Source organism: Mytilus edulis, chromosome 1 (assembly GCF_963676685.1).
Source record: "Mytilus edulis chromosome 1, xbMytEdul2.2, whole genome shotgun sequence".
Classification (NCBI taxonomy): Eukaryota; Metazoa; Mollusca; class Bivalvia; order Mytilida; family Mytilidae; genus Mytilus; species Mytilus edulis.
The window spans coordinates 110283922-110300240 of record NC_092344.1 but is presented as its reverse complement, the minus strand read 5'-3'; the positions used below and the strand labels follow the sequence as shown (position 1 = coordinate 110300240).

The 16319-nt window shown below is 32.1% G+C and overlaps 1 protein-coding gene across 1 annotated transcript; it reads right to left on the bottom strand.

Annotated features, from left to right (window-relative positions):
- Positions 1-2511: 2511 nt before the first annotated feature.
- Positions 2512-13124, bottom strand: LOC139499476 (ankyrin repeat domain-containing protein 29-like). Its single transcript, XM_071288157.1, has 9 exons — positions 12996-13124; positions 11660-11770; positions 10670-10768; positions 9890-9988; positions 8760-8957; positions 7922-8020; positions 7465-7560; positions 4724-4822; positions 2512-4179 (listed from the first exon to the last, which is right to left on the bottom strand). Exons 1-9 carry the CDS (start codon positions 13005-13007, stop codon positions 4045-4047), a joined length of 948 nt encoding a protein of 315 aa, XP_071144258.1. The 5' UTR covers positions 13008-13124; the 3' UTR covers positions 2512-4044.
- Between the last annotated feature and the right edge of the window lie 3195 nt (positions 13125-16319).

Sequence of the window (16319 nt, the reverse complement as noted above, 5' to 3'; positions counted from 1 at the left end):
ATTCCAAAGATATTTTTTCAATATTTAAGGATAATATGACTGTGATTATTTAAGTCAAAACATTTTTCAAAACTCAAAAAGTCAGAGGTATGCATCAATACTTTGCTATAACAAATAATGAAAAAAACATTTTTATCAAAGCAAAAATCAAGTCATTGAAGCATAACAAAGGAGTGAGCCTAACTTTCTACTTTAAAACGAACTAGAGGCTCTAAAGAGCCTGTGTCGCTCACCTTGGTCTATGTGAATATTAAAGGAAGCAGATAGATTCATGACAAAATTGTGTTTTGGTGATGTGTTTGTACATCTTACTTTACTGAACATTCTTGCTGCTTAAAATTAAGATAATGACCAAAAACAGCAAAATTTCCTTAAAACTAACAATTCAGGGTCAGTAACCAAACAACGGGTTGTCCGATTCATCTAAAAATTTCAGAGCAGATAAATGTTGACCTGATAAACAATTTTACCCCATGTCAGATTTGCTCTAAATGCTTTGGGTTTTGAGTTAAAAGCCAAAAACTGCATTTTACCCCATGTTTTATTTTTAGCCATGGCGGCCATCTTGGTTGAATGGCCGGGTCAGCGGACACATTTTTCAAACTACTAGCCAAAAAGATGTTTGTGGCCAAGTTTGGATTAATTTGGCCAAGTAGTTTCAGAGCAGAAGATTTTTGTAAATGATTACTAAGATTTACGAAAAATGGTTAAAAATTGACTATAAAGGGCAATAACTCCTAAAGGGGTCAACTGAACATTTCAGTCATGTGAACTTATTTGTAAATCTTACTTTGCTGAACATTTTTGCTGTTTATAGTATATCTCTATCTATAATAATATTCAAGATAATAACCAAAAAGAGCAAAATTTCCTTAAAATTACTAATTCAGGGCCAGCAACCCAACAACGGGTTGTCCGATTCATCTGAAAATTTCAGGGCAGATAGATCTTGAACTGATAAACAATTTTACCCCATGTCAGATTTGCTCTAAATGCTTTGGTTTTTGAGTTATAAGCCAAAAACTGCATTTTACCCCTATGTTCTATTTTTAGCCATGGTGGCCATCTTGGATGGTTGGCCGGGTCACCGGACACATTTTTTAAACTAGATACCCCAATGATGATTGTGGCCAAGTTTGGTTTAATTTGGCCCAGTAGTTTCAGAGGAGAAGATTTTTGTAAAAGTTAACGACGACGACGGACGCCGGACGACGGACGCCGGACGCCGGACGCCAAGTGATGAGAAAAGCTCACTTGGCCTTTTAGGCCAGGTGAGCTAAAAATTAGGATGCTAACGCAACAGTAAATAAAATATCATCAATTTAGCATAAGTGATTCTTTATAAACACCCCTAAAATTCAAAAGTCACATGAATAAGTTAGATGATTATGTAACAGCATACCATATCAATTACATAAACATCTTATCAGAAAGCTTTACTTTGAACATTGCTACCATGAAATGTATTTGTAGGTAATTTACTTACTTGACAAATCTACAAGTTGCCCAGCAAGTTTCTTCCAGAGTTCATCAAAGAAATTTTTTTACAAATAATCAAACAAAAATTTCATTAGGACTTTAAATGATGACGTTATTATTTTATTAGAAATATGAAATATGCGAAATTATTTCGAAAGTCTATAAGATAGAGGAAAGGTGTAATAAACAAAGTTATTGTTCTAGTTTAATTGACCTTGTTGAAAATAAATAAAGTCTAAGTTATTCAACTTAATTAAATTAAATGTAAAGTGCACAAGTCTTTCATGCAATTACTTATTTTAAGTTTTAAAGAATTGTTCATGTATTATATAATCAACTTTGAGATTTAATCCTCTATCTATATCTATTTCATTTTTTTAATTCAGAACAATTCAAAAACGAAATCTGTAAGTTGCATACAAAAGTAATGCAGTAGTAATTCAGACTATAACCAATTACTTTCAGTCTATATTTTGAAATAAGATAAAAAGAAGCATACCACACACTTTTATAACTGTTGTATATTATACCAATGCAATATGCATAGATTAATTTTCATACATCAACTTAAACTCTATCACATACACATACATAAACTATTGAATCTTGAATTTACACAATTAATGTAAATAAATATACAAATTATATATATATAAATAAAACATAGTCTATTACTAATAAATATGCTCAAATCATATATATTATTTTCTATAAGTATAGAAATAATCTTTTCTGACAACCTAAAAACATCTACAATACTGGTTAAATATTCGTTGACTAATAATGTGTGCCTCTTTTTGTTTAAATTTCACCTTAATCAATGTCTGTTGGGACAGGTTTTAAATGATAAAGATTAATGTATTCAAAACTAAACATTTTGGAAATAAAAAAGGCAAGCACTCCTTCTGACTACATACACATGTGTTTGAAATTTTTATTTTTTATCTTCAGCAGCTAAATGTATTTTAACATTTAACTGGAGATCAAAAATATTTTTAAAAGCATGTAATAACATAAATGTATAAAAAAAAATTATTATCTGTTTAATATATCTTTACAACTGTTTCTAATTTAGGTTTCCCCAATACAAATATCATGGCAATAAAATATTTTTAAATCTTATGTACTAAGTGTTAGAAACCAATGTGAATGTATTTTTTCCAATATGAAATCATAAAAAAAATATGTGAAACCAGCAATTACGAAATCATGCACTGAAAAACTCTTTGCACCATAATAGAAAGCACTTATCAATTGTTTCAACATTTTGTGAAATCTCAAATTCAAATTTGTCTGTCTCAATTATAACATCTTACCAACTTTTTATCACAAAATTCAATACTGTGGATTTTTTATTTTCCTGGAAAACCAATTTTGTGGATGTTTTGGAAAAAGCTGAACCAGGTACTTAAATGTTCAAAGATGTACACATTTTCCATAGGCTTGTATGCAGACTTTGGCAAAACTACAAAATCAAAAATCCACAAAAATACATGAAAATTGGTACCCACGAAAATAAATGAATCCCCAGTATTTATAATTATTTTATACAAAATATAGGGTTTAAAATGAGTATCATAAACTTGACAAAATAACATAACCATTCTACCAATAAACATAACATTACTGTATGCAACATCTGCATAGATAGTGGTTTTAATTAAGATAAGTTCTTAATTGTATGCCTATAGAACATTAAAATTATCTTTTTAAAAATATAGCGCCTTTAATAGGGTTTGTTTAATTACTCCTAGTTCCTGGTATATTGTATTTAACCTCTCCCTAGATGCATCAAAACTGGGACAAAATACAATTATATGCAGAAAAAAATTATATGCAATTGTTTGAAGGAGGACAAATAAACAGCCTTTCAATCAAAAACAGACGTGGGGGGATAGGAAAGTAGTTCCAAAATCCCAAGAAAACCAACAATCTTTCATCGAATATAAAATGTCATAAACATTGTAAAAACATGTAAACAAATATCATCTTAAGATTGAATTCTAAATCTTTCACTTTGAGGTAATTGTCTATGGATTACTGTATAATAACAGACACTTTCAAGGTAAATTTGAAAGCATACTTACACATAATAAGATAGGGTAAATAACATATTATCCAATGAAAACTGGAACTATCATTATCCTGCTTTATCATATATGTTTTAATATTTAATTTTCCTTCCCTTAGTCCTTTCATAGAATGGTTTTACAAAATATCAAAAAAAGGAACTATATAAATTAAGACTATATTTACCAAAACAGCAGTTTTTATAAATTGGTGCTTTCAAACAGAAATACTTGGTTGTAAAAACAAACTATTATACAAACCAGCAAATTAAAATACAATACTGGCATTTAATTCTGTATGAATCACAATTTATAGGCAATAACACTTTGGCAGCTTAAATAACAAAACACATTGAATGTATAGGCAATTACATTTCGGCAGTGTAAATAATATTACACATTGAATGTATAGGCAATAACACTTCAGCTGTGTAAATAATATTACACATTGATAGTAAACATTGTTTCTGAAGCTTTGGAATTATGCATTAGTCCATCACGTTGGTGAGGGAGTGGATGTACCATTAGGAATGCTGTTACGTCTGTCTGTACTTGTTTGGAAACTTTCTATAAATTTGGTTATGTGTTCATTACCTGCTTCTCTAGCAAGTTCTGCAGCAGTTCTTCCTTCCTGTTAACATTCAAATGTACAGTTAGTAAGCTTATCACCAACCAACACTTTAAAACTTTGAAAGAATTCATTAATAATTCATTAAAACTCCTCAATGGCAGAAGTAAAAATAAGAAAAATCTACCCAACACTTTGGCATAAGAAACTCTTACAAATTTCAATTTGCATAATTAGAACGTATTTAAATACAAAGTTTTATGTAGATACTATAAATCATGTGAGAGGAACTAAAATAATATGGTTACTTTAAACAGGGTCAAAATGTCAAATTTCAAAGGGACATAAAAATAGATAAATGAATCAATTCTTTGTTCTTCTTAAACAAATGTTTCTACACAAAATCATTGATAATCACAAGACAATGATCAGATTTAAATCCATCACATGTTAACATAATGAAGAACCAACGAAATATTCCTCTTGTAAGTATACATATCTTTAATGAGGGAATCAAAATGTATGGTTTTTAATTCAATGGTTTTAAACAAATATATACACATGTTGATCTAAATCATGATTTACATTGTACAATCAAACCACTTACCTTATTTTTTATTTTTGTGTCTACATTATATGACATCAGTAATTTGATTACTTTGAGATGACCAAATAAGGCAGCTGCATGCAGTGGGGTTTCTCCATTCTGAATAAAAAAGTAAAACAAATGATAATGGTATAAACCCTAAAATATGAACTTTAATCACAACTATTTATATGATTTCAGCTTTACTGAGAGAGGGTCATTTAACCTAATCTATATATAACCTATTATCATATATTTGGTTTGATTGATTGATTGATTACAGCACTATTGGCTATAACGTAGGTGAAACATTGAATGTTGGATGTGTACTGATTGATATCACTATTGGCTATAACGTAGGTGAAACATTGAATGTTGGATGTGTACTGATTGATAACACTATTGGCTATAACGTAGGTGAAACATTGAATGTTGGATGTGTACTGATTGATATCACTATTGGCTATAACGTAGGTGAAACATTGAATGTTGGATGTGTACTGATTGATATCACTATTGGCTATAACGTAGGTGAAACATTGAATGTTGGATGTGTACTGATTGATATCACTATTGGCTATTACGTAGTTGAAACATTGAATGTTGGATGTGTACTGATTGATATCACTATTGGCTATAACGTAGGTGAAACATTGAATGTTGGATGTGTACTGATTGATATCACTATTGGCTATTACGTAGTTGAAACATTGAATGTTGGATGTGTACTGATTGATAACACTATTGGCTATAACGTAGGTGAAACATTGAATGTTGGATGTGTACTGATTGATAACACTATTGGCTATAACGTAGGTGAAACATTGAATGTTGGATGTGTACTGATTGATATTTCAGTCTTAGATACAAGATACTTTTATTAGTTTTTGGTCGCTTTGAACTAGCTGTCAGTAATTCTGAGAACTCCCAGAATTGTACTTATTGTCTTGTTTGTTGTTGGGATGTATAAATTCCATGTCACATCCAGTCTGAGTTTTGTTAGATGTTTTTCTGATTTGTATCAATCGGAAGAATTAAGCCCTTTTCAACTGATATTTTATATTTTGTTCTTATGTTATACCACCGTCCCAGGTAGTTTTCTAGTTTGAATTGTTTAACATTGTAATTTTGAGAACCTTTTATAGCTGCAGGGATCTCCATGGATGAAAATTGAACCATGGAGGAACTTTCACCATTACAAACCGTGTCTACGCTGTACAGTGTAGCGCGATCGGAAGTATTTTATCTCCATACAAGGAATGGTGAACATGCTAATTCATTGCTTATTTAAATTATATTTATTTTAATTTTCATTATAGAATTAGAAGTATCAATATTTTCATTTATTGCCGTTTTTAACCATTCAAATGCCAAGTCTTCATGGTCCCCCCTTAGTCGAGAATGACCAAAAGCTGTCATGAAGGTCCCCATGTAGATTTCTTGTATTTTTGGTAATTGTTATGGGGGTTATAAATCATGGACACTGTCAAATTCAGAACCAATTACCGGTATGGCTGATTTGCAGCAACAACAAAAAGATTCGTACGGGTTATGTTAAAGGTTAAAGAGATTTGTAAAGCAAATGTTGACAAATGAAAAGGTTTTTAATGACTTTATCTGGCAAATTGATGCTGTGCAACATGCATCTTTCGAGTCTGAATAGAAACCGGAACGCGGATGTATCAATTTGATTGTAATATACGAAATGAATTCGGAATTACGATACGATATTTCTTTACAGGAAATATTTAAGTTTTTACTTTTAAACTTTTAAAGTAATTCTAAATTATCGTTACAGCAGTACTCGAGTTATTTGCGATGAAATAATATTTACTGTTTTGCGTCTTGTACTTCTTAAGAAAAGGGGGATGCTGATTGCGTATGTCAAAATAAAGCACGTGGTCGACTTTTTAAACTGTTTTCTTTGTACATGTTGTATTAACTGGATTATTAATTTATTTATTTAATCTAAATTATCATAATCATTTGCTGAAACTTAGTTGATTAATTCGACAAATGGATCGTCTATCCTCAGATAGTATTCTCCTGTCTGGTTTGTTGATCTACCTGTATACAAGCTCAGGTACAAGTGATTAGCGATATTAATCCGGATATCCCTCAGGCGTTAGAACTGTATTGATTATAACATAAAAAGCCCAAGGGTTATGCAATTACATACATTTGATTATAATTGATAAAAAAATGGTGTCGGGTTACAAAAAAACGATGAAGTTTTGAACGATGGCGCAAGACAATTTAACGATGGCGCAAGACGATTTAACGATGGTGCAAGTCATTTGACGATGGCGCAAGACATTTGAACGATGGCGGGGCGCCATCGTTAAACAGGCCATGGAGATCCCTGTAGCTGATTATGAGTTATCTGTATTGCTCACTATTGAAGGCTGTACAATGACCTTTGTTGTTAACTGATGTTATTTGATCTCTGGTTGAGTTGTGTCATTGGCAATCCTACTACAGCTTCCTATTTTTATAATTAACATGGTATTCATGACGACCAATCATTTTTACTCTGACATTTCTTTGTTGCATATTTTTGCTTGCAAAGTCAATTGCATAAGTAAGAAAAATGGCAAAAACCAATTCTTTAATCTCTGTTTTAATCTAACAAGGCACGGACCAAAGAACTCTTACCTTTGATGCAAGCATGTGCCAATGAATCCAATGAGGAATTCTTATTATACTAATGATTTTAACTGAATCAGTTTATGAATATAAAGTTTCCCTTTTTACTACTGCACCTTTAGTAATCCTAGTTCTGGTTTATATTTTAGTAATTGTTCTGCAACCTCTAAATGACCTTTATGGCAAGCTTTAAACAGAGGAGTGGCTCCATCCTGTAATTATATAGAACACAAAATCAATGATATATCTGTAATACATTTCTGGTGACGATCAGAAAGTGACACAAAAGTTTATCTTTACTTGAAGAGAAATTAATAAAATGTGCATGTATATAAATGTAATGAAAAATTAACTTAAAACAAGTATTGCTCATTGGGAAAGTATAATGCCATGTCTAAAAACCTCTGTTAATTATAATTTCTGTAAGCAAAATGCTTTACAAAAGTGTATTTGTTTAGTTTGTGAAAGTTTAATTTGATAAAGGATTTTTGCAGTAAAAATGTGAAAGAAAAAGGCTGTGTCCATTATTCTGTTTGAAGTAAAAATAATATATATATATATAAAAATCCAAACCTCTCGAATTGCATCAACTTTGGCACCTAATGCTAATAATTCTTTAACAACCTGTGTATGTCCCATTTGTGAGGCAATCCACAATGGCGAGGCTTGATCCTGTAAATTAAAGCATTTCTGTCATTCTATTCTTTATCAAGAATTTTACCAAAAAATTTAAAGTGGTCTATGTAGCATAGATATACATATCAACTTAGCTAGGCTTCATTGAGTTCTCTTTCTTTTTCAAAGGATTCATGAACTTTGAAAAGGAAAACCATACATATGCTGTTAATTTTGGTCAGAAAGGGGAGTTTACATCAAATACTTGTGTTTAGAGAGATCAAAATTTCATGCACATTTGATAACCTTTACAACAATTGAGAATGGAAATGGGGAATGTGCCAAAGAGACAACAACTCTTTATTTAGAGTTTGTAGACAACATTTTGTGATGACAAATTTCCCATACTACAGAACAGCCCCTCTAAAGGAGTTCAAATTATCTATCCGTTCTTCAAGTATATTCACTTTTCAGAACAGATTTAACTGTTTTATTATATAATGGGTTCTTGTCCCGAAAATATATGTTATATATCCCCACATGACAACAAAGAATAAATTCCAAATAATATTAAATCTTTTTCAGGAAAAAGCCCCACATCTTTTATTTTTTTTTGTACAACGTAGTGAAATATATAAAAAAAATAATACCTGAAAAAAATACCAGGAAATATAATGTGCTCTTATAACTAATAATGAATGAACTGCTTTTGTGAAAACTTACAAACTTTTTTAGCTCCATTTTGCTTTTTTAACTTTTATTTATAAAAATACCTATTAAACCTAATCAAACATACCTGTCTATTTAAGTTAAGATCAGCACCTTTGGAGATGAGGTATTTCATTAATCGTACATGACCATTCTGTGCTGTTATAAAGAGGGCTGTGGCACCATCAACCATCTGAGCATGAAGATCTGCCCCTCTATTCAATAATGCATCAACAACTTCCTGGTGATTACACTGACAGGAAACAAACAATGGTGTACCTCCATCCTAATTTTAATTTAGAAATGCAGATTATTTCATATGTTTTTATTTAGAAATCAATAGAATTATTTCTTTTTTCATAATAGTTATCAAAGCCTTACACACTTTGATCTTCATAGATTTATATAATTTTAATATTTGTGCATATGGTATTTATAAAAGATACTAAAACATGGAGACAAATCCACACACATATACCACCAGGTTAAACTCTGTGCACAGAGCTATCACATTTATACAAACTGCTTGTAAACACACCTAACTTAAAACTCAAGATAAATTAGACAATTCTACCCTAAAGGAAATTGCAAAATGTCTGTGAGATCAAAATATAAATAAAAAGCTGAATGTTGAAAAAGAGCCAAAATGCAATGGCCAAACATAGATAAAAAGACAAGTAACAGTCTACAAGTTGTATACAGAAAACTTTTATGAAAGGGCAAAACAACCACCATAAATAAAACCTATTAATACATGTATATAAGCTGAAAAGTGTATAACAAATTGAAGAATCATTGAAAACTTCATTGAAATATAAAATATAATATCTTATATTGGAGTTTTTCATGAAATAATCCTTATAACTCACATCCTCTACATGTTTTTCACTGATCCCATATTTTTTTTTTTTAAATAGAAATCTTATGGAAAACACATATTCTATGGATGACATTATCACAAGTGTTGCCTGCCATTTCCAAATAATATATACAGAAAGGTTAACTTTAAGGTTTCGTTATATTGGAAACCTTAAATTTAAATAGCAGGTTCCCAACTTCCAAGTCCTGAAGAACAAACCATTCAATTTGGGTGAAATAATGTCAATAGGTGACATCACAAAATAAAAGATTGACTTCCATAGAACTATTGTTAAAATACAGGAAACAAAATTAATTATATAAGAGCTACTTAGTTGTATATATATATTTCATACTTACATAACTGGCTAAATCTACTGATGCTCCACTGTCTAATAGCAATTTAACAATATCCAAAAATCCACCTTGAGCAGCAAAAAACAGTGCACAGGTTCCAGTCTGAAACAATTGGGACTTTAAATATTTAACTCAATTAACTATAAAATAAATAATATTTAACATAAATTTGGCATTCATACATTGCTCGGGTCTTTTCTTAACTTTAGCGTAACAAAATAAGGGTAATGATAGCTTGCCTATATGTTATTTTGCTTGTAGAATGCAATTTAAAATTAAAATGGTGATACATAGACATGTAAACTATGCAAAAGATACAAAGTCAATAAACCATGATTGAAGATGATTGAAGGTGGTGTGCCTAACTTGAAAATGAGAAATGCTAATACATGTACAACTTTATCCCATATGTACTTTTAACTTTGTTATGTGAAAAACTATGGCATAGGGCCATATAATTTATATGGGAAAGGGATGTGAAACTAATTATACAACTGCATTCCAAATATTAGAGTAGATAATTACCAAAAGGACAAAAATCATATTGATTATTCAAGTGTCTTATCTCAGCTTATCCTATAATATATGATAATGTGTGACATAAATTTGAATTGAAGAAAAAGAATTCAGTACTAGTGCATCCAATACAATCAATGCGAAAAAGTAAAATAAAATATTCAAAGCTTATTGAAAATTTAAGTTCACATATACATGTACTGCATATACTCATGATTAAAATGAAACCACACACTACAAAAAAACATGAAAATAAACAAAACCCACCAGTCTCCTTGAATTTGGATCTGCTCCCTGCTTCAGTAATTCTTTTACACAGTCCAAATGATTATTAGCCGCTGCCAATATCAATGGAGTTGTTCCTTCCTTAAAATTCAAACAATCATACATTTAATCAATTATTGAAAAGCTATTGAATTAAAACATTTAATTCATTGATGTGGATACTTGAAACCAGCCTGTTTGAAAATCAATTCGCAAAAATATAAAACCTGTTTGAAAATTTTTTTCACAATATCTGTTGATAAATGCACACAGTTCAAAATTTACTAAGCTGTATTTTATGTTTGGTAAAATGTCTTGGTAAATATAACTTATTACATTCACTTCAAAAAATTATAATATAAATGCAAATTTAACAGTTAGCAATCATACCACATACAAATGTATGTAGCCTTATTTTTATATCCACATACAATGTATTAGTTGAAAATGGCTAGATGGAACTAAACCAAACATATATATATATATATGGTTGTCACTGACTCAGACGTACTTATGAATATAATTATTTTCTGTGACTGTATCTTACATTAATTTGTAGGATCCTTTACTATAGATAATTTAGCTGATCTGTAACAATAACATCTTCATGCCTTATATATCATGTACTGTAGTACGCCGCTAGATTAAAACTGACGTGGAAAGGTAACACATGCCCACCGAAAGCTCTTTTTTTGAGAGCCCAGGTGGTCGTGTGGTCTAGCGGGACGGCTGCAGTGCAGGCGATTTGGTGTCACGATATCACAGTAGCATGGGTTCGAATCCCGGTGACAGTAAAGCCGTGAGGGAAGAACCAAAAATTTGCGAAAGCAAATTTACAGATCTAACATTGTTGGGTTGATGTTTAGACGAGTTATATATATATATATATACTGGTATGAAGATTACTAGTACACTGAAGTACATTGGTTTTATTCCAAGAAACCTAAGTCTAAGTGAACTGGTCTTTAATACTAGTGTTATCTAAACACTAACCTTGTCTTTACAATCCACATGAACTTTACCACTGTCTAACACTCGTTTTAGCTTCTCCAAGTTACCCTGAAGTGCAGCCAGGTGAAGCTGTTGATCTGAAGGGGTTTCTTTCTGAAAGACAACCAAACAATACTTTTTTACTATTTTTACATTGTTACTTTCTTTCAAAATTTAACTATTTATGTATCTTCACATGACATCTGAACATAAAATACATCATTGTGTACTCACATTAAAAACTCTGCAATCTCTGAGTTTAAAAATGATGTGTGTATGACTTCATAATAAGGTGTCAAAGTAAAAAGAAATACAGTCTTTCAAGATGGCATAACTATTTGGACTAGTCCTGTAGTATATATGTATTGGTAAATTCCTCTGTTATCTGGCACCCCTAACCCCTAGAGAGCTATGAAGGTACAGTGAAATCTATGTACCATACTTGACAGAAAATAAAACGCACCCCTAAATAAGGCGCAGGACCGTTTTTTAGGGGAAGAAGTGTTTTATCAGGATTTATGGAGATGGGTCACTAACGTAACAATGTATATTTACGACACATTTAATCACAGGGTCACTTGGTGTAAACAGTCAAACCGGAAAGATATCAGAAGATTGATCTCCAGGTAAAAGTAGGGGACAAATTTGACCAACCAAAGCTCACAGAATACCCAATCTAGTTTAAACTCCAGTCTGTGTACCAGAAAAGTGTGTGGGAGGGTGAAAATCACCCTTGGGATAAGTCCGAGATTACTCTGACGTCCACAGCTGTTTTGCCAGACAAGCTGGGGCCGTGGGACATCAGAGCTCGTCCCATATCAAAAAGTGAATATTTGCCCACCCAAAATAGATGCGCTGCTTCGTCACTTCTGGTGGCTACTGAGGGCCTTGGAATTATATAAATCGAGCATCAATCATTTTTCATTTATCTCTTCATTTATGTAAGTTTCACCTACCTTTTGATGAACTGAAATTTCAAATACCCAGTGTCAGAATCAAACCCTGGACCTTCAGTCATCAGTCTTTACCAATAGACCTCAAACCCACACTAAAGCTAGGAAAAGCACCAGAGATACATCCCTTAGACTTACATGTAGTTGGATGACATGTCCATCTCAGATCTGAGATCTATGGACTGTTATCTTGACCAAAATGTGAATGAGAGTGTTAAAAATGACTCATCTCTTCAGTCTTGTACAAAGCAGGATCAGTGTTCATATCAGATCAACATAAGCTCGTTCTGTAAATGCAAGTTACATTTGCAACTGGACATTTACACCAAAAATGTAGCTTATAATATATGCTTTGGTAAAGATTCAGACTTTTCTTGAAAGAATACCTTGTAAGACATTGCGTAGATGATCAGAGTACTCAGTAAACTGTCTAACTGATGTTTATTTCATTTGTTCTTATCAAAAACAATCTGCTAGGTTCCCATTCCGGGCAACCGGAAATGCGTGTTTTTGACTTTTCGTCTATGTCTTTAAAGTGTTTTATAAGTAAAATTGTAATTCTCTAATACATTTCAGGAAAGGCAATGATAATAAATTGATATATCCGGAACATTTTAAGACAACACTTCCGAAAATAAGAAAAACCTAAAATAAATAACTATAATTGACAAAAGCATGAAATCCAAGAAAAATGCAGACTTATACAATGATCAAAAGAAAAAGAGAGAAAAAGGACAGGAGAAAAAAGTGATGTCCTGTTCATGTGAAACAGGTGCTCCGATAAGGCAGAGACATAAAATACAATTGTCTCTGGATAAGGTATACATATATACTAGAACACATTTCGCGGGCATTCAGACCGTAGTTTAAAGTATGTAAAGTGTTGTTGGAAGAATTTTGTAAAATATTGAATGACTGGAGAATTTCAGCAAATGTATCATTCATTAAGTCATAGGTTATTGGGGACAGGAAATTTTTTTTTATCCCTCCTTCTTCATTTCCAAATTTCCCAATTTTTGGTTTTCTATCAATTTCGATATGAACATACATTTAGTATGTTATGAACATTTAAGTAAGGAACCTGTAATTTAGTGGTTGTCGTTTGTTTATGTGTTACATATTTGTTTTTCGTTCATTTTTTGTACATAAATATGGCCGCTAGTTTTCTAGTTTTTGAATTGTTTTACATCGTCATTTGGGCCTTTAAAAGCTGAGTATTCGGTATGGGCTTTGCTCGTTGTTGAAGGCCATTCGGTGACCTATAGTTATTAATTTCTGTGTCATTTTGGTCTCTTGTGGAGAGTTGTCTCAACATGGCAATCATACCACATCTTTTTTTGTTGTTGTAATAAATGAAGTTTGTAAAAGATTTAATGACTGGAGAATTTCAGAAAAAGTATCAAAAGTTCACATGAATAGTTTTAGCGCTTAGGCAGCAACCATTTGATTTTCGGGGGGGGGGGGGGGGGGGGGGGGGGGCTATATATATGGGTTTTTTTGGAAAAAAAAGTTTGTTTCCAGTTTTTGGAGAAAAAAATAATTTGTTTTTGATTCTGAGAAAAAAAAATTGTTTGTTTCCCTCTCAGCTGCCGCTATAAAAAAAAATTGTCCAGAAAAAAAACTATAGCCCGCCCCAGAAAATCAAATGGTTGCTGCCTTATCTGTATATTATGAACATTCATTGCTATATAAATAAAGTGTATTTACTTTCAATTCCAAGTTTACTAATCGATCCATGGTGGTCAATTGATATAGTATACAGACCCTCTCCATTTAATAAACTCTGTGACCGCCGTTGATAGTAAACTTGAAAATGATAGCAGATAGAATTAAAATACACTTTATTCGTAGTATATGTATGTTCAAAGTATACAGAAAAACGCAAACCGGAAGTCTAATCTGACTTAAAATTTCGTCCAATGACGGGACAATATCTGGATGCCTTTTTTCTCGTTTTTTTTCTCCAAAATAACTCAATCTGAATAATCATATAAATGGATGACAAATGCGACTATGCACTGTACCTATAGGAAACAGAGGCGTGTTGATTAATTTATTGTGGAAAGAAGAGAAGCGACACCCAAAATGAGGTCTTCTCGTTTAATAGTATAGATACCGTAATAATGCTGATGCAAAATACATTAAATTAGTTCCCCCTGGCAATTTAACACGATACAATTTTTGGTTAGGAAAAATGATCTTATCTAAGTAACTTGAAGAGCAAATTCAAAGCAACCACAACCAATATATCAAAGTGACATTCTGACCGGCCAGAAGAACCAACAAAAACACATACAGACAGTTGCAGAGAACAAATATATGCTACAACCAAGAAATTTTGGTCGTATATAAAAGGTATGAAGAAGGATAGTACCAACATCAACATGCTTAATAAAAACGGTAAGGAAATCATACATGCAGAAGAAAAAGCAAATATCTTTAATCAGCAGTACGAATCAGCATTTTTTATATTGATTTTAACCAGTACATAGACACAAGATTCTATACAGATGTTAAATTTAGGCTACCAAAATTACCAAGACCTATCGTACACATGAAACCAATAAATATGTCATTACCTGGAATTATTAAACAGCTGATAATATTAATCCTAATAAAGCAACAGGACCCGAACTTATACCTTGCAGAGTCCTGAAAGAGACAGCAGAACAAATAGCACCATTCTTGGAGATAATATTTAACAAATCCATCAACTTAGGAACAGTACCAACAGACGGGCTCATCGGAAATGTCATCCCGATTTTTAAAAAGGGCGATAAAACAGATACAGCAAATTACCGTCCTGTCTCTCTTACATCTGTCCCTTGCAAAATTATGGGCACATCATCTTTAGTAGCATTATGAACTACCTGGATAACAACAAACTCCTATCACCTTACCAGTATGGATTCAGGAAAAAACACTCGTGTGAACAGCAGCTTATAAACACCACAGAAGACCTAGCTAGAATAAGAGATAATAAAAGCCAAGCAGATATACTGATACGTACTGGACTTCAGTAAGGCAGCAACCATTTGATTTTCTGGGGGGGGTCTATGTTTTTTTTTCTTTCTGTAAACCTTTTTTTTCGTCTGCGGCGAAAAACAATCTTTTTTTTTTCGCGACAAGTCGAAAACAATTTTTTTTCTTTCAATTTTAGCATCCCCCCTAAAATCAAATGGTTGCTGCCTAAGGCCTTCGATTATGTGCCACATCGCCATCTTGTACACAAACTCAGGAACAAGGGTATTGGCAAGTACACAGTAAATTGGATAGATAACTGGTTCCAAAATAGAAAACAGACAGTACTCCTGGATGACTGTAAATCACAACCTGCAACCGTACGATCCGGAGTTCCACAAGGCACCGTACTTGGTCCTCTTCTATTTCTACTATACATCAATGACATTGAGGATAACTTAACAACTGGTACCAGCATAAGACTCTTTGCAGATGATTGCTTATTATATAGAAACATCAAAACCAATAATGATACAGAAATACTACAGAAAGACTGAATTAGAAAAGGGGTCTATTGTCTTGATTGGAAAATGTCATTTAATCCAAAGAAATGCTACGTCACAGTCATACAGACAACAAATAACATCCGTAATAGAATTATAAGACCATACTTCTTACATTCTACAAAGCTGGAACTAAAAGAACATAACCCATACCTAGGAGTGGAGCTGGACAGCAATCTCAATTGG

Coding starts and splice junctions, on each gene's coding strand:
- LOC139499476 (XM_071288157.1), bottom strand. Junction 10,769..11,659: donor ATGTGGATTGTAAAGACAAG/GTTAGTGTTTAG, acceptor TTGAATTTTAAG/GAAGGAACAACTCCATTGAT. Junction 4,823..7,464: donor CAGAACTAGGATTACTAAAG/GTGCAGTAGTAA, acceptor TTTTTTATTCAG/AATGGAGAAACCCCACTGCA.